Below are 22723 nucleotides of genomic sequence, written 5' to 3'. Positions count from 1 at the left end.
TTCCTCAATTGGGCGATGTGGGAACACTGTCATGGGAACTTCTTATAGCCATCCTGGTAGCCTGGTTTGCTCAGCTGCAGCAAGCCATGGGATCTTTGCTGTTTCAAAAATCCCTCAACAATTCCTGATAATTCTACTAGAAAGAAGGTAACTGAAACCTTGACACGTTTCTTCCTGTCAACTGCAGACTCTCACACCAGACCCCAACTCTTCAAGGCTTACAAAAACTAAGGCACTACCATTTCAGGATACCCGTTTATTTGATTGTAGAAACGTAAGGGCAAATACCTGCCAGCAGGTATGGGGAGACTTTCGTTCCAAGATGTACTGTGTTAAGGGCGAAGGCTCAAGCTCATACTTGTCAAAAGGAAGCTTGTCTATTACCATTGGCTCACAATCAACACAGGAGAATCTCACAACAGGGTGAGCTGTGCGCGGAGGCTAGAAGGAAGTGGAGAAACACATCAATTACCTGGTATTTATGGTAAACAAATCAACTCTCAGAAAACAAATTATTCAGAAATATATATTTTACTATCTTGTAAGCTTAACCTTTCAGTTTCCAATTTATTTCAAAAAAGAAAGTGACAAGCTCCTACAACAGAATATAAATTAATGTAATATTTCTCTAACTTAAAAAACATACATGTGCACACAGGCACACACATTCTTCCCACTAAGAGAAGAATATGGTTAGCATTCCACTATTTATCTTGATATTTAGAAGCCTCCATGCCAGTCCACCCATACCACAGATGGGTTTAAAGAAAACTTCCAACTCTGCTTCTTAGGTTGATGTTAGCAGAATTAAAGATGTGAAACTGCTCACTTCACAAAGAGTATCCTCAAGATATTCTCTGTTGAGTTTCAGTTTTTCTTCCTCTTGAATCATGTGTGGGAGGAGAGGGAACTGTATCTTGAGTTCTTGCAAAGTTTAGAAAGAGAACATGCCTAACAAGAAAGGTACCTAGAAAGCCTAGCAAGATAAGCCAAATGCATGATTGTTTCATTAAGAAAGGATAAATGAAGTTAATGATCTTTTTATCTCATTTTCTGAATGGATAACTCTTCTATTTTGGTTTTAATTCCTTCTGCTGTGAAAGAAGTGAAAGAAGAGTCCACATCTGAAGTACTAAGAAAAAATATGGTTGATCTATCCTCCTTATCAAAAACAAATACTCTGTGTTCCATCCAAAATGGATTTTATATCACAAATTTTAGTCAGAAGCTTTATATAAAGTAATTCAGAATTTAATGTTATAATCTTTTGAAGATTTTTTTTAAACCAAACTAATCAACCATACACGTCGAAGTACTGCTTCCAGATAAAAAAAAGAAGTAAAATAAAAATCACAGCATATAGTATCTACATTAGATTATACTACTCTGTGTTAAAAAGTTTTAACTATTCTTTTCAAGCAAAGACAGATTGCATTAGCAAACACAGAAAGTCAAAAATTACTTAATTATTAATTTTCAGTCTGTTTAATTAGGTGTAGAATCCTTTTTTCAGTTCTTGACTTACCAGTGTTGGTGAATTCTGATCAGGCCAAAAAGATTCAGGGATTGGCCAATGCCCAACAGGAACACCAGTTTTAGGGTTAGGCCGTACATAAATGAGTTTATGACAACTATGCCACGGTTGAGAAGCAAATGAATTGATGGGTCTGGATGAATCAACAAGTCCATCTAAAATTTAAACAAAGCAAAATAAAAATAAAATAAAAAGCTACATGGCATGCATTTGTCTCCCAGCAAATTTTTTCTATTAGCAACCAATAAGATGTTTCACTACAACTGTTTCAAAGACACAGGATCTTCACATCAGTGGCTGAAAAAACTACGTATCAAAGCGTAGAACAGCGTCATCTGAGAAAAAATGTAAACATTTGCCCACGTCCACCCTTCTGCTCCTGTGGCACAGCCATTAGCTAATTAGTGCAGCAGGGTACTTTCGTATTACGGAAAATGTTATTTGGGTCTGCATATTCACCCAAGTTCAGTACTTTGATGTACATCTGATATGCAACGGCAAGTCTATCATTTTCAGTTCTGCTGCACCTGTAAAAACTGATAATTTGCATTTACAGTCTTTCTATATGGGATGCAAAGCTCACTGACTGATGTTGCCACTCATGGAAACTGAAAGTGAAGAAAAGTTTCATGGGGAAGTCAGATGCATCTGGCAGGAGCAGCTTTTGTCACATTTTTAATTAGTAAGAAGTCACAAATCACTTAAACCCCACTGTCTACTGGGAAGAGCAGTGTTCTGTCAGTCCATTGTAATGTACCAGCACAGACTTCCTCCGCACTGAGCACAAAGAAGTCTGTAGCAGTACAGAATCTCAGAATTATTTTTCAAAGACTGCTCTTCAAGGCAAGTGACACAGAAGAGATCACGTATTTCAAGAATCTTTTTCATCTGAAGAACATTTTACTCTACTGAATTGCCCTGCTTTAAACAGTTGGTCAATAATAATGTGCATAACACCTTTCAGACCTTTCAATTGCATACCTGTTTTATTTCTCTGCACTGTATGTGTACTCTGTACTGTACAGTGGTTTTTAAAACTTTGGTGAACAGCATCACATTTCTCTTTAGTTGAGGATTTCCACAATTTATGTAAAGACAGAAGCTCTCAATCTTTTTATGCATACGTATTCACAGCACATTACCATTTAAAATGTGACAAAAGAAAAAAAAATTTCACCAGCTGTTTTGCCACATAGGAGAACATTTGTGCCAACAGAGACCTAAGAATCTGCTGAAGTGCTATCCTGCAAGGCCTTACAGGAAAGCCTTAAGCATACTTACAATAGAATGGCATTATTAAGCAAAAAGAGAAAAAAAATATATAAAGCAAGAAAAGGGTGATTAAAAAAAGAAAGGAAAGTAGGGGTAAAACTGGCTGTGCTACGATGCTCAGGGGACCCTAAAAGCTATTAAGCTCCTGACATTCCAGAAACATCCTCATTTCCTAGGTATAAACTGGTCAGCTCTCTCCTTCCTTTCACCATGAAGTTCTGCAAATCCTTTGTCCACATTAAGAATGCATTTTTCTATTCTGCTATGTACTTTACTTGCAGTTATCAAAATAATTCCTTGTTCTCTGCACTGAGTTTTTCACTTGCAGCTACAAACACTCAATTGAAGTTTACTGTGTGTGTGATCAATTAGCGGAATGAATATGTCCAGCAAATTCAGAGCTGAAATTACTTCAGAAATGATTAAGGACTCAATTACACTAATCCCAAACTTAGTTCATTTCAAACAAAGTTTTGACAGCAGTAATTCAAACTTGACCACTTCCTACAAATATTCACTTTCCTCTGTTACTTCCATCGTGATCTGGGGTAATTAAAGAGAAATCAGAACTCTACCACTGAAGCACATAAGCTCTATAGCTTATTCACTTTTTTAGATTAGGCATCTGATAAATCCTGTGTACTACAGTGAAAAGCTAAAAGGAAGGAAACTGAAGACATCAAAGGGCATTTGCATGCATATACAACATTTAAAAAAAATAAATTAATTAATTAACAGGAACAAATGATTACTGTACCTTCTCCAATAGGAGCTGGATCTGGTCCTGATTTTTCAAAGTTTATAACAACTCCACTTTGGACTTTCTGAACTAGAGATTCTAAACATTGATTCAACATTCTTTGTGTCCGAACACAGTAGGAACGACCTATACAAGAGATCATTAAGATTACTCAGAGCTTGCTTTCATATTTTCCCTCTGTAATTTAAGGAAGACATTTTGTTTTGTAAGCCATACTGCCAAGACTTTCAGCTTTATCTAAAATAATAGCAACAAGATTAGTAGTAGTTGATGTTAAATGCTTTCAAACACAATGAAATCAAGGAAGAAAGAAAACCAACCTGCTTATATTTTACTATTTGCTTAAAAAATAAAAAAGCCATGACAGCTACATCAGGCTGGACCAAGGCCAAGTTTATAAAGGTACTTAACAACCTCCAATTTCACCAAGTCTGCATGCCCTATCTGCTTTTGTCTACCCAAACTTAATCAACTCCAATACAACCCCAAACTTCTCCCATGCAACACTTTCAAGCACCAATTTAACAAAAATTCTGATGAAGATCTTGAAGAACAGACTCCAGAATTAACTATTTTAACAATAAATTTAGCTTAATAGTCCTTTAGCAGAATTAAAATCCCTGTAATACATCTCCACCTCAACTCAACATTTAAATAACAAATCTCGTGGGTGAGCAAAATCAACTTCTGGAAGGACAATCCAAGAAATTTTCAAATCCCTCCTACTAGTGCTTGAGAAAATGCTCTTAGAGCCACAAGATCTAACATACGAATATGGTTTTATTTTAAAGTTCTCCTGTCCTACAGGAAACCAAGCTCAAGAAGCACCACACAGATTCAGACGGACACTGAGGAATTCATATGAAGAAAAGCTAGAGGTAAAGATTAATCAAAGGGAAATAAATAAATGTTTTAAGGCAAATGACAAATGTAAGCCAAAGCAAAGTAATATCCAGTTACCTCCTGTAACTTCACACATCTGTGTGATAGCAGATTCATCAGTAGGCACACTCCCAAGCTGCTCTGGCTCAGCAGATGCAGCTCCGGGCAAACGCAGCACTAGAGCAAACAGTCTTTGATCCCAACGAAATGGTTCTTTGGTTAGTTCACTTCCAGGCAAAGGAGAATTCAAAGGAAGATGAAGCTGTTAAAGAAAGATTTAGGAGTATTTTCAAGTATTTGACAAGCCATCTAAAAACAGAGTATCAAAATTTAACCATTACTCTGAAAGGGATCCCATTTCTCTTCTATCCACTAGTTTATCTGGCGCTATAGTTTGGAAATCCACACGGAGTGTGAATTTAGGGGTTGGGCAACAACACCATAGCTAGTTGCTTTTCTCTGCAGAATAGGCTGATGGAACAGAGGTACTCTTTGCAGGATAAAAACATGAGCATTCATCTCAGCATAGTGCCATCTTGCAAGATCATAATTTATAAGAATTTAATACAAGTTTACCTCCTCTTGAACTCCAGCTGTATTTGTCAGTTTGTTTCCATCTGTGATGGTAATCAAAATAGATGGCTCCAAAAAGAATGGATTCCTTCCCTAGAGACAAAAGCACAGGAATGCTAGGAGTAACCTTAACACTCAGTTGTAGATTATTGTCACTATAAAGTAAGCAATAAGATGAGCAATTTTTTGGAACAACCCTGAAGTTTTCTTTCAACAGGTGTGGAACTACACAGAACTATATAAGAAGAGCTACTCTGCGCGTGCACACACAGGCATTCTGAACACATTTTTGGAATTACTAGTCTTCTTCCTACAGTAATGGCTACAAATCCTTCTATTCCACAAAAGGAATAAATAAGTTAACACATAGTAACTCAGTGAACTCAGTAATTTATGGTGGCAGTGCAGCAAAAACAGAGTAATTTCAACTGGAACTTCCAAACGTGAGAAAAGGGAAATGCAGGACAAACTACAGACAGAATAAAACTAAAAAGCAGATGTGCTGCCATCCAGTGTACACGCTCCAACGCAGCAACTGTACATCTATACTCTGGGTTATTTACATTACTGCTTTGTTGTTCAACAAGAAAAAAGTGCTAGTGTATTTCATGGTGTGCTCAGAAAATGTAAAAAGAAAAACAATTTACTTTCAAGATTTAACACACAAGCTATCCAAAAGAACAATTACAAAACAGAAAAAGCAAAAAGATATACTTGAACCACCCATATCTCTCCCTACTGTAATTGAGAAGCATACACAAATAAAAAGGAAGACTAGAAAGAGATTGTTACCTGTCCATAGTTGTCTATTCCAGACACTAATCTATTGAGATTTAACAAGTCAAATGAAGATCTGAGTGCCTGACCAAGGGTTGTTAGTCCTGATGCCTGCAGATTTTTCAGTTCGTTCATAAACGTTGCATGGTTTTCTTTCCACCCAGCCTGTTACATAAAACAAAAAAGCTTTTCAGTTTTGCAACAACTAGAATCAACTGTGAGTTGTCATTAACCTCCCTTCCCACCAAAAAAAGGAAAATCCCTCATTATTCAATCTACTGCATCACTTATATGTTGCACACACCTAATCCACATCTGCCGAACTTGATGTGAAATATATAGTATATATACAATGGGATACTGACGAAATACACACATTAAAGTGCTTGAAGAGCACAAAAAAGCAATGATAAAAGATACAAGCAGCAGTGTCTTTGCTTCTTCTGTCTTATGCCCACCTCCCTTCCATCCTTTCCTCCACAAATCAAGACTAGAAGAAAGGACGCATATGCAATGTGCATATGCATATACAGGAGTTACAAATCTAACAGTAACAGTAAAAAAAAAAAAAAAGAAAAGCAGCAGCAATAACGACTGTCACCTTTGCTCCCCAGTGACATATTCTCCCTCCCACAAATTCTCCAAGTATATAAGCATATGAGTTTAGTTCATATGCTTATTTTTAATATACTATCTGACTCTTGCTTAACTTTACTGTTTTTCTTGTTTTTCTTCCCCATGGGTTCATTTCATGCCATTTAATTTACTGAGGTTACTGTAAGTTACCATTTACCATTTTTACCATTCAAGTTACCATCAGGAGAATTAACAGAAATGGGTTTGGGTCAGGTTTGCTTTCCTGAACCAAGTCAAGAGTCCTATCAGTGCAGGAGGAGAAGAAAAACGCTGCACTGGGCAAAGGAAGGACAGGACTGGCTTAGCTTCATCACCAAACTGCACTCGAAGTTCAAAGGCACTGGGTTCCATCAGACAGGTCAGTGTCAGTAAAACACCATCCATTCCCTCACCACCGTGGCTTAACAAAATATGGTATCTCATCAGCTGGGCCTCTGCAACTGCCCGCACATGCTCTTAGCCCAAAGCAAGCAACAATCCTTCAATACGTTTGGTCTGGTACAAAACAGCTACCAAACGAGTCACGTTTCTTGGGAACAGCCAGGTTGCAGCTCAAAACGTTTTTTTCTACCAGACTGCTATTTGAGTTGCCTTATAGCAAAGACGCATCAGGGAGTAAAACATTTACAAAGGAAACACTATGCCTAGCCCACAATTCTAGATGGGACCTCTAACGAATTTAAGAGTTTATTTTTTAAATAAACAGTAACAGGCTCCACCCATATTTCGGGATTCTGCTATTTTCCCATTCTGAAAACATTTGCTCGGCTTCCAACTCCCACCACGTTTGATCCAGCTGCAGTTAGCTAACTGCCTGCAAAGCAACCAAGCAAGCTGGATGTACCAGGAGGAGCTCATCACCAGTGGCTTGTCTTTGAAGGAAACTACTTTTCGTTGTACAACCTCTCAGAGCTTCTTCGAAGATAAACCAGAGGAGACCTGTGCCTTTCGAATAAACGGGATAATACCAAAGAATTTTTAATTAAGTGAAGAATGACAGCAAACGCGACACTTCCCAATTTCATACACAGATTTAAAATAAAGATAGGTGTTTTTTTCCATTTTGTTTTGTTTTTCAATTTTTAGGCTTACTTCTGTATAATGTGTCTCCCAAAAAGACTCTGGTCAGTGTGGGTAATTACACGTGTTTCAGAGACAGAAACTAGAGCCCAAGAAACTGCTTTCTCTTCTCCATACATGCAGCAGAATCATTCTTAGGGCAAAATAAGGAGTCAAGTATGTAACACAGAGCATATGGATAATGAGTTCAACAAAGCACTTTAAAGTGATTAAATAATAATCCTTCCTAAATTCAAAATACTACCACTAATGCTGCTTCGAAAAAAAAATCTTTTATAAAACACTACTTCCACTTGCCAGCAGAAATGCTAAGCAGCAATTTAAAAACAAACAAGTAAAATCCACCGCACACAAATGTTAAGACCACCAAACTCAAACATACCCAAAACATGTATCCTCTACAGGTCAGTAATTTTTAAGTCAAAACTAATTATCAGTTATTTTAGTTGTTTACAAACCAATTCTAGCATGGAGTAATTTCACATTATCTTCAACATTACACTCCCACTTAGCTTTATGCCCTGAGTTTTTTTAATAGCAATTTGAGCAGCTTTTATCTTGCTACCATGTTACTACGTTATCTTTTGGTAGTTTAGATGAACAAAGTAATTTTACCCTCCATGTAAACACCAAAAAACTTTCAAAGGCGGTTGCGGGGGGAGTAAGACAACAAACCACTTCAAGTCCTATAAGCTGAAATCTCACCCTATTTGCTTATGTCAAAAGAAGAGGCAAAGATGTGGTGTCACCGAGCCTGCTGTGCTGCCAAGAGCAAGTTGTGGGTACCACCTCCGAGGCCCTAAGACCTGGAAGCTATGGCACCAGCAGCAGCACGCTGCCTCCAGCTCCCAGCTTTGGCCTTTGCAAGCCATCATACCAAGAACTAACACACCTGAGAAGCAACTCTTTTTTGTTGTGGCTTAGTTTTCAGACAAATCTACGCCCTGCTCTGTCTCACCGTACCACTCCAGCAGTGCTTCTGCAGCTTCAAAAAGCAGGTAAGGTCAACTGGCCTCTTTTGTCAGTAGATAGCCCCACACTATCTAGGATTCAGGCAAACACCAAGGTGAAAAACCTAGCAAAGAGGAGGTTTTATTAACCAGGACTAACAACATCAGAAGGAATAGAGCTGAGCTGCGAAAGAGAATCTCATTCATAAACAGGGACCTTTGAAACACAGAAGAAACGACAGAAGAGTATTTCAATTGCAAGGGACAGGAAATAACATCTTATAAAATGCTTTAGTAAAGCAAAGCAAACTGCCTCCAAAGAATGGCCGCCTCCAACCACCTGACATTAGACCCCAAGAAGCCCAGGTCCAAAGCTCCCTCTCTTGATTTCTCCAGCTCCATGAAACCCAGGGAGCTGCTGCTTGGGAGCCTTCAGGCCTTCCTCCTCACTGCTTCCATAGGAGGTGCCGCACCACAGGGCTGCAGAGTTTATCATTCGTTCACGGGACTGCTTTCAGATCTCATTCAAAAATTGTAACATTACCAAAAATAATATTCTAAGTTAGCAGAAAATGTGCAATCTAGCATGCCAATCACAACAGCCTGTGTTATAGTAACTCCTCAGTATTTATTTCAACATACAGATATTTGTAGTTCTGCTCATGTTTCCCCAATAAGAAACTGATTTTGGATACTACAACACATTTTAACTAAGTTTTGCAGTAATTCAAAGTATCAATTGCATCCATCTCTGGAAAACAGAGGCTAGTTCAGCATACCAAATCTGAGGCATGCTAGGCTGTCAGTGACATCCATTTGGAAAAAGTAAGGTAAGAAACTGGTGCAATCTGAAACCACTCCTGCTACAGCATTTCTAAGTGCCATGTAAAGAAGGTGAAAGCAGCTGAATATTTTGCCTCCCAAGTCACTGAAATTATTAAGTTTCAAGTTACCTTTCTGTTAACTCAGTAACTTTGTGATCACCACTCAAATTTGTTCGTGTCTGTGTAAGAAACAAGTATTTCTGTCCTAGGGAAAATAATTATTCTTTTTGACTCCCTATAATGTCAGAGGTTGCTTCTCTGATTTCACCTCTTTAATCTCCTGAAGGCAGCCCCAGCACTGCTTTGTATGCTCTGCACTAAGGAAGACCCTCCCCTATATAATCTAAAGCTTTCCTGCCCCAGCTTCCCCTTGGAACGGGATTTCTCGCGAACACAATATTCATTTTTCACAACAGCAACACTGAGAGCTGGCCAACCCAGTTTGGCTATGACAGAACTTGCCAAAGGGGGAGAGGAGAAGAGGTTCTGGTCCCGTTCATCTCCCTTCTGCACAACGGGCAGGGTAACCCTGCCTGGAGGTACAGAAAACAGTCAGTGCCTACACTACACCCCCTTTTTTTGGTTGGTGTTCAGAGCTTTACCAGCTAGAAATAGCTCACAGTGGAAGAGAGGTGCTCTGAAACATCCCGTACCATTTTAACTTTTAAAATTCCTAAAATCAGCCACTGTCACACAACCTCATCACCTACGCATTTCATTCTCTCAAACGTTTCTTTGCACTGAGCAAATGGGTCAGGAGAAGTGGGAGCCCCAGCTCACAGCCAGCAGACTCCCCTCCCACCAGGCAGGAATGCCACTGGAGGCAGCAGAGCTCCCCAGCTCTGTCTGTACCTCAGCTGCAGCAACTCCTCTCCAGTTTCAGGACCTGCGTGCTCCAGTTACTTCTGTGCAACCCAGCAGTCCTGTCACTGCACAGTACCCAACAGCCCTCAGCAAAGAGGCTCGGAAGATCAATTCTTTTTCATTCTTGGCACAGACAGCATGCCAACACCTGTCTCAGAGCAGAACACCTCCGCACCAAATGCCCACAGCACACAGGACTGAACTCAGCTGATTGCCGCGTGGCACCTCAGGTAAGGGTCGGAAACACCAGCAGCTGTTTCCCCGGTCCTTCTCAGCAACAACCTAAGATCACAGGGCAAGGAGGGGCATAAAGACACATATGTTTTGGTTATCGAGCCAAGGCAGCTCATCTTTAGGTTTTCACATAAAAATCTGGTTTTGCAAAGCAGAATATGGAACAGAGTTTCAGGGTAAGTATTAGACGTGACCCTACAGCAGACACAGGAGAGACAAGCTCTGGTCAACCAGGTCACTGTTTGCTGCAAGCCCAGCCTAGAAAAACATCTTTTCACAACTTCTCATTGGAGGAATATCTTAACTGATGGCAAATTCACAACTTTAACTGTCCCTCCATAAGCCCAAACAGCATTCAATTATAGTAAGTGTACAGAAACGTCACTTGGTCCTTGTGTTAGAGCTATGGGAAGCAGCTTAGTTTTAATGCTACTGTTGTGTACAGTAAGCAAGTTTTTTCTTCCTGTCAAGTTATTTCTGGTTTTGTAAGGCACTCAGACTGAAACTTAGTGGTCAGGTGCTTCTTTATACACAGAGCAGACTTTTGACAGGCAACAGTAGTCAACAGAATAAATCTACATAACATATATATATATATATACATATATATAAATATATATATACATATATACATATATATATATATATATACATATACATATATATAAAATGTACCTTAGATGTCTCCAAGAGAACAGAGAAGTATGAACTGTTTTAATACATCTTTATGAAAACAAGTTACTCCCGTAGAGGATTCATTTAATCCCACACAGTTGACACATTGTGACTTTTTTTTTTTTTTTTTAATCAATGCTGTCCTTTGTCCTCTACCTCCATCCATTTCCAGGCACCACAATTGTTCACTATTTACTTTGATATCACACACTTTGATATCCTTCCTCCCCTCCCCAGGTTTTTGTTTTGTTTTGTTTTCTCCCTTCACAACAGTTTAAATGTCAGAAAAAACATGTTACTCACTGGCCGCATTTGGGCCAGCAGGCAATGTGGCACAACCAACAGGTGGTTTGCAGACCAACGGAGTTGTCTCTAATGAGATGACATCCACATTCCTGCATTTCAGGGTTTTACTTCTGAATATATATACTTCAGCTATCCTATAGCGTTGTCCCGTAGACCTGTCATCACTCAATAACTGGAGAGCATCTTCCAGTTTTGTTTCATCCCAAAGCAATCCCATTCTCACACGCCAAGGCAGGTCTTCCATGAGAAGCAGAATATCCCCTTCAATGACACTTTTCAAATCTGAGCTCTCCTGTAGGTGCACCCACTGAAGACCAACTCATTTACAAAGACAGACTGCACCAGCTTGTTTTCTAAAATATATGATATTAGTGAATGCAAACAAGATCAAAACTGAACTTCAGTGCAGTATTGTCAGGCAGTCAACTACACAGATATAATTTTCTTTTTATACAGAAAAAAGTATTTATGATACTTAAAAAACACACACACACCCCTTAGGAAATCAGCTCTAACTACGTATTGTTCACTGCCCTTTACAGATGAATTCAATATTGAAGATATAGAAATGCTCTCTCATCAAGAAAAAAATCAAGATGATTATATAAAAATGACTCATTAATCTTTAAGCATGATATCCATGAAAAATACTAGCAGGCTCTTAAGGTCCATTAACAAAGCAAGAGCACTGCAGCCCTCTGTTAATGCAGGAATTCGAAGCAAAGCAGCATCTCCTCCCGTTAGAAGTGTCAGAGATGCTGTATGATCACTTAAAGCTGTACACTATGCTTAGAATCAAGTGATAATAATAATCAATGCTAAGGGAAAAAAAAAGCCTACATTACCTTTCTATTCATTACCTGCTGCTCCTGCTTTAACCCATCTCTGGATTTGAGCTTTTTGGTCAACGATATTTCATGTATTTTTGACAGGAACACTTGCTACACTTTTTGCTGCACAAGGATGAAAAGACTACACATGAAGAAAGGGAAGCATAAAAAGCAAAGGGATCATGGTGCCACCCCATTTCTACAAGCATTCTTACCTAAATGAAAGAACACTATCCTGACATTAAAGAGGCATTTTTTCTGAGAAATGCTCAACAAGCTCGGATATTTCAGTACAGCACTGAACCAGAGCAAGATACCTTCCATGCAACAGCTTAATGAAAATGGAACAGATTTAATCATACAATCTGCAGCTCTCACATAGTAAGCAAAACAAGATGCTGCTCGGTAGCATAGCAGTCATTTTAAAAAAGCCATTATAGGTGTATTTAAAAAACACTACCGGGTGGAACAGCTGAAACATGGCTGTTTCCATCAAGAATTCCCACTGACTCGTAGTGCCCACTGCTCTTCCAGACCACCAAACCTGCCTTCAATGCCAGTCAGCCCCTCACTCTGTCCTCCTGGCCCCTTCCTACTCCCAGCATTGCTCGAAAAGTCACAAGGAAAAAAGCTAGGAGGTTACAGAGCATGCTATCATCGCAAGGGATTCTTCATGGCACACTGCTGGAACTAGAAGAATTACTCATGATCCTCTAGCTTTACAGCACAGAGCTGAGATGACACAGCATGATCCATGTTCATTTTGAAAATCTCACATTCCTCCCCCTCCTTCCAAAAGCACATCGCAGAACCAGTGCAGCTCACCCAAATGTTACGTCAACTGCAAGCTCTTTCTGAATCTCAAGAAAGAACCATATCTAAAAGAGGTCATCTAGTCAACAAATTTCCCCAATTTGCATCAGAAATATTATCTAAGGCACTGCTACAATAAAATAAAAAAGACTTCACAATTAAATACGAGGCGCCCACCCTCTCTCTTGCCCTCACGGTGCAGGCTTTGCCCCTCCACGCGCCACTAGCCCGCAGCATGGGGCCAGGGCCCTGTGGGGCTGCAGCCAGCTGCAGGACACCAGGCCCTGTCCCCAGCCCAGGGCTGAAGGAACCGAGTCCCAGCTCAACAGATGCAGATGTTCCCACAAACTTTTTTTTTTTTTTAATTAAAAAATGCACCAGCTCTACCACTAACACGCTCTGAACACCGGTACTAATGCATTATTCCCACTTACAAACCCAGCACAGCAACGTCAGCCCAGGCACACTGTAATCTTTGTTTGCAGCTAAATTAGGCTCTTGACAACATCAAGATTTGTACTTTTAAACCCTATTTCACACTTTCAAGAGTTAAGAACATCCCAGAAACCAAAGCCAAAATAACAACTGTCTTCAGCTTTCAAAATAAAATGCAGGAGCTCTGAAGCACTGCCTTTAACATGTAACATTTCCTACACTGCTTTCCTGGAAAGTTCTCATAGGAGCCTGAGCACAGAAACACAGTAACTCGGTAAAAAGTGAAACTGGCCTTTTAGTTAAAAAATAAATAAATAATAATAATTTAGAATAAAATAAGGCTCTGGCTGACTTACCTGGTATGAAGTAGCTTAAATTTCAGAGATACTTGTAAGTGCCAGATCTTACACCAAAAGAAACTCTAGTCTTTGAAATGCTGCAGGTTGAGTACACAGCCCCACACAGCTTTATGGAGAACCACAGATTCTGATCTGCACAGGAACCAAGTTTCATCACAAGAATGTACTTTTTCTCTTGGCACTTCACTAAAACCTTAACCCCAGAAGAACATGCTGTTATATTATATTTAAGATGGATTACTACATAATCATTTTCCGACAACTCTAAAATTAACAAGAAGAACGCAAAGCAAAAGATATTTTAATTACTCCCTACTATACCTTTTCAATGGTGGTAAAAGCCTAAGAGTTATGCATTAACTGGTATATTGTAAGAATAAGGTTTCTGAAGGAAGAAAAACTTCCAAGACTAAATCACAGGAATGAATTTCATGAATTTATTAAATAATAATCTGCATTTAAAATTCAAAACAGCAATTGCCCTCTCCCTTTTGCGCTTTTGGTAGCTTACATCAGTAAGTAAAGCCAGGAACACAGGCATTCAAAATATTGGAAGAGATGAAGAGAATCACTGACTGGAGACATCCAGAATCTTCTCAAAGTGCCCTTACACTTGCACTGCTCCCCCCTCTGAAAGCACTCATCTTCCAGAAGACAATGAGCTGCCTTTCTAAGTCACACGATACAGAAATGACTTTTTCCTCCACTAGACTGCAACTATCTGAAGCATGAAAATACTGTAGGGGTAGTATTAACTTTTGTCTTGTCCATAACAGGCTCGGAACATCACTCTTGCACCACTGCTGCAAATCACTGTTACTTCTGGCAAGCTTTATCAACAAACTGTGAAAGGATGAACACTGTACAAGTGTCAGCATCCTTAATTACCTTTTCCATTGCTGCACTAAGCAAGATTCAGCATTTAGAACTGTATTAGCTAGCTTTTCCTGAAGGTTAAAAATAAACTCCCATTCTGAAGACATCACGTAAGTATTTTGTGCCTATTCTTAGTTATACCACAAAGCCAGGCTGCAAGGCCCAGAACTTCCACCGTAAATATCAACAAAAATTAGAAGATGCACATACAAAACCAGAATACAAGCAGCATGAACGGGAAGGAGGCAGCCAATGAAGATTTCACTGGGCAGAAATTGATTTCACAAAGTACCTTCTTTCTTGCAGCTCTCACTACAAGAACACAACTATAGGGGGATCCAACTTAACTGTTTGATTACACATTTTAAGCTTCTATTTTTAAAATAAAAGCGACCTTTGCACTGAGGATGAGTTAAGCCTCTTACTGCAAACATATCTACTTTTGTCTAGTTTATCCTGTAGTCTTAAGGGCTTACATCTTTGAATGTGTCCAAGATCAAATAAAGAACCAAATAAAAAGATGAAAAAATAAATTGCTACTGTGTCTATGAGCAACAGATGTTGGTTTCCATTCAAATTCTTTGGCATCTTCTCCACAGCATGGGGGAACAACCTGCTTCAGATGAAAAAGCAAGGTTTTACTTTACAAACTCCAAGAGGAACAGAACTGGTTGAAATATTTTCATTAACAATTAACTTTGCAGCACAGACTCTCCCTTCCCAGAAAGGCAGGTAGCTGGAGAAAGCACATGTTCAAGTATTTAACTGATTTCCAGAACTAAGGGTGAAAGTGACAGCCAAGCAGAGTTTGGTCTATCAGATCTATCAAGAAGAAGTTCATTTCTGAACTGCCCTCCCATTGAAAATCACTTTCCTTGAAAAACGATCACCTTCTTGCTTGAACTTGAATTTTTACAAGAGACGTCAATTTCAGAATGTACCAAACTGCTTCTCTCTTTTAGAACGAATCACTCGGAAATTTACTGTCATTAAAAAGGATATGGTACATTACCATACACAAAACTCCTCAGTACAGTCTTTCTCCTTGCCATACCAGTTCCTGCATGAGCATGTTGACCCTAAGTCACACACAAAAGCAGATAGCACGAAGCAGTCACTCAGGACAAGAAGAACAGCATGTTTATACGTGCTTAATAGCATGTCTGAGCTTTACCCGATACATTAGTTCTCAAGAAAGGGAACGTGCTTTTCAAAGGATGCTGTCTACTGACACCCACTTAGTGTAACCCTAAGCTAAGAGGGGCTACAATACTTTATTGCATGCTTGCTACAAGGATGCCAACTGATACTAGAGTTTTTAGTAAAATAATTTCAGAGTTTTGATAATTTTGATTCCTTTCACCAAGAAAGTTTTATCTGTCTTTGGCCTTCCTTTTTCAATTCTGAGATAGAGGCTTAATTTTTATTTATTTTTTTTTTAAAGGCCTTTTTGCATGCATACACAGCGCACACATCCTGCATTTAAAAACTTACATGATAAAGCAGTTAAACAGAAAGGAGAAGGCAAAAACTGGTGGGGGATTCTCAAATAGCATTGTGGATTTTGTTTTGTCCTCCAAAAGAACTAGACCATCAGGATTTGCCTGAGTGCTACCTAAGTACATGACATGTGTTTGTTTCTCTTCTTAAATCCATTGTGTCTAACAGAGTAAGTGCAATTGTTGGTTTTAAGCTACCAGTCATTTATGCTGAAAGTCAGTCCAGTGAAAATACACAAACTCCATGGCAAAAAACAAACCAAGCACAGTAGAACCTGTATCAGAAAACTGGAGGAGAGGTCTGCTTAGTACGTCACAGGCAGTGAAAGATGTGTTGAGACACGTGAGCAGATTAAACATTGCTAAGAATGACTCAAAATTTGTATGGAGGAATTGCTGATGTGAGAGGATTGGTTGCGTATCTCCAAAAAACAAGTACAGAATGTATGCTCCTGAATTAGTTACCAATAGCACTGTGTAGCCTACCAAGATGTCGTCCAGTCCCTCAGTACTATATTCTGCATGTTTTTTTCTCTTTCAACTAACTCTTGACTGGTAGATTCACCCAAGTTTGTACGGTATTTACAGCATATGTGGAGAGAAAAATAGGCCTCTCCCACTTAGCTCAGCCTTCTTTCCCTTTTACATCTATCCAAATAGCAGCTTCCCTCTTGTTCCTGTAGCTGCCAACCTGCCTTGCACCAAACAGTTCTGCCTGCACACCTCACTAGCAACTTGTACCCTTCCAGTTGTACACACCTCCCTTGCCAGACAGGTCAGGCCTCTGAGTGCTCGCATGTGCAAAAAGCCAGACTTTTTTATATATAAAACTAATGATTTCTGCTATCTCCAAATTCATGTAAAAGCTTATCAATTTAAGATTATGCTATGCAATTGCTACATTCTTCTGGTTGTCTTCCTTGACAGAAGTTAAAACACACACAAATGCACTTCCTATCACTTCAGGCAGCCTTCCTGAAGATCCCTGCCTAAACCCAACAGGTTTCACAGTCGGGTTTCTCTTTCTCCCTGCAGCTCAGAAAATGAGATAAAGTTAGTCTCCTGGAGCCTGACCTTATGAACTTCCACTTTTGAAGCACTATTTCAGTATCCTAAATGAACAGGTTATCTACACATGCCAAGCACTCTTTGACAGACTCTTACAGCCCTGCACAAATTCCTATTCCAGCCTCTAGCATACCCCAATCTGGCATCAAAATCTACGGTCATCAAGCTCAACCTGTTAGGAGAATTTCAGGGAGACAGGAGAGGTTACCCAGACAGTACGTCATGAAGGCTGCTCCCACACATTGCTCCTTAGCTTTGGAGCACATGTTCAGAGTAGCAGGATCACTAACAGACACGGAAGGCGTCCCAATAATTCCTGTTTGCACCTCAGCCACCTCTCTTTCACTTTCTTTCTCCTGCCTACGTGGCACATAGTTTCAGGTTAAGGCTATCAATCTTTCTGCCTTCCCACAGTATATAGATACAGCTTCCAAAAGCATCCGTCACTTCTAGTCACAAGAGGTGGTCACCCAAGAATTCCTTAACGCTTATTCTCCCCATCACTTACCGGTGCATGCCAAAAAAGCCTAATACCTCCCCAACATGGCTCACAGTGATCATTCTTCCCTCAATAATGCCTTAGTGTTTTCTTCAAAGTCACAGTGGACACTAATCTAAAGCTATCACCTGCAGGCATTTCTCAAACAATGAAGTTTCAAAGAGCAGTCTCACACTATTAAGACTTCTGAGCTAGTTCTCAGACAGCTAAATACATAGTTCAGGGAATCTATTTATAGTGCAGTCACAACTGGGTCCTGAATTCAGCCTAAGACACAAACAGAAAAAATGCATATAATTTCAGATTCAGCAGAGTAAATGTAACTTAAGTTCTCCCAGTCCCTAGACTTGTGACCAAATCGTTTATGAAAGTCATTACAGAGTCTCACAAAAACGTTAAACAAAAGTTGTAATTCTATGACCCTGCCATAAATAATACTCCTCAAGCACTGAGGAAAGGCCGTGTCACTATCAGCAGCCAGATATCAGTCACATGGGAGCAGGGCAGCCCAGTTAATCAATAACTTCACATAAGACCACCATTGTTTTTTTCCTGGACTGAAGTAGCCATTTGCAACACAAATCCACAAGCAGACCACAAACCACAAGATGGGAGGTTTAACAAAATCAAGACTGGAGAAAAAAAAGAGCTAAATCTTGCTTTCATTTTCAAAAACTCTTTTTAGGCAGAGATTTGGGCACAAGCTCCACCTACAGTGAAATCTAGATAGATCTTGCTGAAATCCCCTTCCCTCTTTTCTGAATTGCTGGAAAACAGCAAAAGCTTGGGTTAACTAGAGCAGGTGAGAAGACACTCCCCTTCTCCCCATGCTTTAATTCTAGCACCCCTAATACAGGAAAACCCAAAGAAACTGGCTTAAGATCTTTCCCACTTAAATCACGACACACTCAGCTAGAGAGAAAATATCTGAAGATGCTAAAAGTTCATGCAGCTACAAAAAAATCAACTGAGCAAATGCAAAGAAGAAAACACTAGAGAAGACCATTCCTGGTGCACCAACCCTTAGCGTGTCTCTGACCTGCACGCTGTGGGGAAAGCAGAACTGCAAGTAATACCCTCGGCTTGTTTTCACTCTCCTCCCCACTCACTTGGTGTCCAGCACTTTTTTGCGGAAAGGGGTAGGGCTGGCACACCTGGGAGGTACAGCGGTATCTGGTTGATGCACGGATGGGATGGAGCACCCAACACTCCATTAATACAGACATCGTACTTCCTCTCACAAATCACCATCTCTGTGTGATGCAGCCAACAAAAGCAATGCACCTGAGCTGGTTTCTAAGGCCTTTGCACTGAGTGGAAGTTGTTTAAGACTCCCACCTCCTCCATCTTACTGTTCCCACCTTTCTAGGACAGTACCGGGTCACCTCTTTAGACGGGTGCCACCCCAATCCTTTGCAGAGCCATGCTGCAAACTCAGTGACTACGTAATCCCATTTAAAAAGTGACACAGAGCCATGAGCAGTCATGTAACAACAAGAACGACTGGGAGAAGAGCCACACGTCTCAAATCATTTCAGACACTTTTCACTGAAGACGGTTCCAAACACATCATCTTAGCCAATCTTTGTGCCACGGAAGGACCCTTTCACATAGAAAAACACCATTATTTGTGTGACGTGTTCGAGAGGTGTTCTTTTCCACCAAAACCAAAATCTGCATTGTTGATTTAAAACACTTTAAGGCTACAGCTAAATGAACTCTGAAACATACAGTTCATCTCTCAGAAAACCCACATAATTATTTCCCTCGGTTAGTTCCCTCCTAACCTTAAGAACTATCTAGGAGATTACGATTTACACTAATTAAATTACATAAAGAAAAAAAGAGGATAAAGCAGGCATTTGACAAAAAACAGTTGATAATACGTGTATTTGGAAAGCAGAATTGCAAAATACGTTCACTTGCCAAGTTTGCTTACTCCTTTTCTAAATCAAAAAAGCCAATAAGGTATCTAACTCCAGCAGTGCTTGTAGAGAAACTGTATTTTATTTCTTTTACAAGCACATTTTCTGAGACATAGGGAATCTGGACTACACTAGAATGTTTTCCTGGTAATAATAAGGTAATTAGGATACACGAGAGAAGGACACCATAAATACCAGTAAAAAGTCTTGAGAACACATCTTCAGCTCGGAGAAGAGTCATGCTGTTGCTGTAAAGCTCTCTGCTCGAATAAGAGACAGGGCAACAGCCTAACCACGCTAATTTATGTGGTGCCATGAAGTAGTTGTGTAATAGTTAAACTGAAGTTGTGATCTATTAACTATTATGAGCATGTATTTTTTGATTCGCAGCCTGTTCCCACTGATTACTGAGTTTTGAAAAAGTATTTTCACATTCTTTAAGGTCTAATTTGAAAATCAGCAAAGTAAAAGGAGAAAGAATTTCTAAAAGAGATAGATATGGCATGTTACAAGAACCAAAACATCTGTTTCCTTGGTCATTTACTGTATTTCAAATATGATTTAATCTTAAAATGGGTATCACATAGTCCCATTTGTTTCAGTCATTATCTACTAGAATTGAGAACACAGATGCTCATTAGGACCTGGCGCTTAGGGACATCGTTTAGTGGGTGATATTGGTAGGAGGGTGATGGTTGGACCAGATGATCTTGCTGGTCTCTTCCAACCTTAATGATATTATATTTATTTAAAGCATAAGAATTTTCTTCAGCAGATCTGGAGTACAGCATGTGATAACAACCTGTAGCATTATCACACAGATCTCCAACCAGAAGAGTCACTTTTAATAATAAATCACCAGGATCCTTTCTAGCACCGCAGTGGAAAGGCTTCTTCCTCAAACAAAAAAAAAATGGCCTTCTTGTAAAATACTTGACACAGAACTTAAAGGAAAAACCCTTAACACAGGAAATTTATGGTTAACAGTGAGGTAACAGAGACTTGGTTTTCACATCTAGCTACAACCAGGGATGGGGAAAAAGGATGTGTTATGTCTTCAAAAAATGTAAGAAATTCAAAAAAAAAAAAAAAACACAACACTCTCCCTGAGGCAGACCAAGGTCTTTTGACAAACTGTAAGTTTCTGTAACTGAAATATGATGGTTCCAAGTCACAGAAATATGAGTACTTCTGACACTCTCTTCTAAGGGAACAGAAGGGAAAGATGTAATAACGGGACGTAAAGATGTAAAAATAACATGAAGTCCTAACAGCAAGTGACCCACAAGAGCCACTTATTCCTTCAGAAATCAGGCCACACTTTTAGTTGTGCAAATATATTGCTGATGAAAAGACCCAAGATTCATGGGTCTTGATAATTAAGTTTCCTTATTACCAAAAGATGTGGACAGACACCATCAGCAAGCACAACTGCTCTTCACAACTTTTCTTCCAAGTTTTACTGGGGGATCTAGGCAGGGCCATCTCTTCTTCCCTGGGATGACCAACAGGTTTTATGTGGGCTTATCGCACACTGGAACAGGCTCCCCAGGGAAGTAGTCACTGCACCAAACCTGTTGGAGTTTAAGAAGCGTTTGGACTGTGCACTTAGTCACATGGTCTGAACTTTTTGGGAGACCTGTGTGGTGCCAGGAGTTGGGCTCGATGATCCTTATGGGTCCCTTCCAACTCGGGATATTCTATGGCCTTCATAATATGTGCCTAAGGCCCCAACAATTCCCATAAAACTACTATATTGTTCAGGGCAAATATAACAATCCAGGGTTCCTTGAGAACATTCTAAAGCTTGGGCAACAACCATGTGTTCTGTAGAATGCTTTGAGCACTGTAAACATCAGCTGAAGGTCCGCGTGTGTGATTTGGAGGCCGCAATTTAAGCGTGTCACCATTTTTTCCTCGTGGTGCCGTCGCCGTGATCAACGCCAGGCCCCACGTGCCTCAGCGCTGAGGAACGAGGAGAGGGCCAGGAGCCAGCGCCAGGCGGCTCCCAGCCACAACCACGAGGGCGTAGAACCGGTGCGGGTTATGAAAAGCAGCGGGAAGAAATAAGGAGATGGGGAAAACGAAAAAAAAAAAATAAAAAAAAAAAAATAAAAAAAAAAAAAAGGCTGGGGGCCGAGGAGAGAGAGGAGAGGCGAGGATGAGGCGCGGCCCCTCAGAGCCGCCTCACGGGGGGCGGGCGGGCAACGGCCGCTGAGGGGCGGGGCGGGACGGGGAGGGGGGGGGCGGGGCACGGCGCCATCCCGCCTCCCCGGCGCGGCCCGGCCCGGCGGGGCGGTGAATCACGCTGCCGCCCGTCTCCTCCCCCCCCCTCCTCCATCTCAGCAGCGCCCTCAGCCTCTCTCCTCCATACAAAAGCAAAATGTCCGCCATCTTCAGCGGCCGCTGCCGCCGCCGCCGGGCCGGCCGGGGGCTGCGCCGCGCCGCCTCCCCGCGCAGCGGGCGGGCGGGCAAGGGAGGAGGAGGAGGAGGAGGAAAGGGGGGGGGCACCGCGTTGTGTGGGGAGGGGGGCGCCGTTACCTTGATGCAGTAGGGCGGCTCGTCGAAGGTGACCAGCATGTACCTGTCGCCGCGGCTGGCCGGGTCCCGGGCCCGCAGCTGCGGAGAGAGCGGAGAGAGGCGGCGTGAGCGGGCCGGGGGGGGGAAGAGGGAGACGCAGGAGGGGGGGGGTTGGTGGCGGCGGCGGCTGCCCCCAGCCCCGCACTCACCTTCATGAAGATCTCCACGGCGCCCTTGGCGATGTCCAGGTAGCTGGTGCCCAGATACGCCCGCTGGTTCATGGAGGCGGACGTGTCTATGAGGAAGAGGAGGATCGGCATGGTCCAGGCGGAGCGCCGGGCACCCTGCGGGGAGGAGGGGGCGGCTCGCTCCCCCGGCCGGCCGCTCCGCTCCGCTGGGCTCCGCTCGGCTCCGCTGGGCTCGGCTCTGCTCGGCTGCGCCCTGCCCTGCCCGGCCCGGCCCTGCGCGGCTCAGGCTGGGTCCGTGCGCGGCGGCTGCGGCTCGTTACTGAGCTGCTGCCTGTGTTCGCCCA

General features: G+C 41.2%; 1 protein-coding gene across 6 annotated transcripts in view; it reads right to left on the bottom strand.

Annotated features, from left to right (window-relative positions):
- The window catches only part of SAGE1 (sarcoma antigen 1), a 37494-nt gene extending 14830 nt beyond the window's left edge, over positions 1 to 22664 (bottom strand). For all 6 annotated transcript variants that reach the window (XR_005268372.2, XR_005268373.2, XM_038184648.2 and 3 more), the window contains exons 1-8: positions 22401 to 22664; positions 22213 to 22290; positions 5814 to 5963; positions 5025 to 5114; positions 4527 to 4710; positions 3564 to 3692; positions 1526 to 1689; positions 289 to 441 (exon numbers count right to left, since the gene is read on the bottom strand). Coding sequence is in view for 4 of the 6 variants with exons in the window: in XM_038184648.2 (XP_038040576.2) it covers positions 289 to 441; positions 1526 to 1689; positions 3564 to 3692; positions 4527 to 4710; positions 5025 to 5114; positions 5814 to 5963; positions 22213 to 22290; positions 22401 to 22511 (1059 nt within the window). In the remaining 2 variants the exon portion in view is untranslated. The remainder of the gene's footprint in view (positions 1 to 288; positions 442 to 1525; positions 1690 to 3563; positions 3693 to 4526; positions 4711 to 5024; positions 5115 to 5813; positions 5964 to 22212; positions 22291 to 22400) is intronic.
- Positions 22665 to 22723: the final 59 nt, after the last annotated feature.

The sequence above is a fragment of the Anas platyrhynchos genome, chromosome 10 (genome assembly GCF_047663525.1).
Source record: "Anas platyrhynchos isolate ZD024472 breed Pekin duck chromosome 10, IASCAAS_PekinDuck_T2T, whole genome shotgun sequence".
In the NCBI taxonomy this organism is placed as follows: Eukaryota; Metazoa; Chordata; class Aves; order Anseriformes; family Anatidae; genus Anas; species Anas platyrhynchos.
This window is presented reverse-complemented; position numbering and strand designations above follow the sequence as displayed.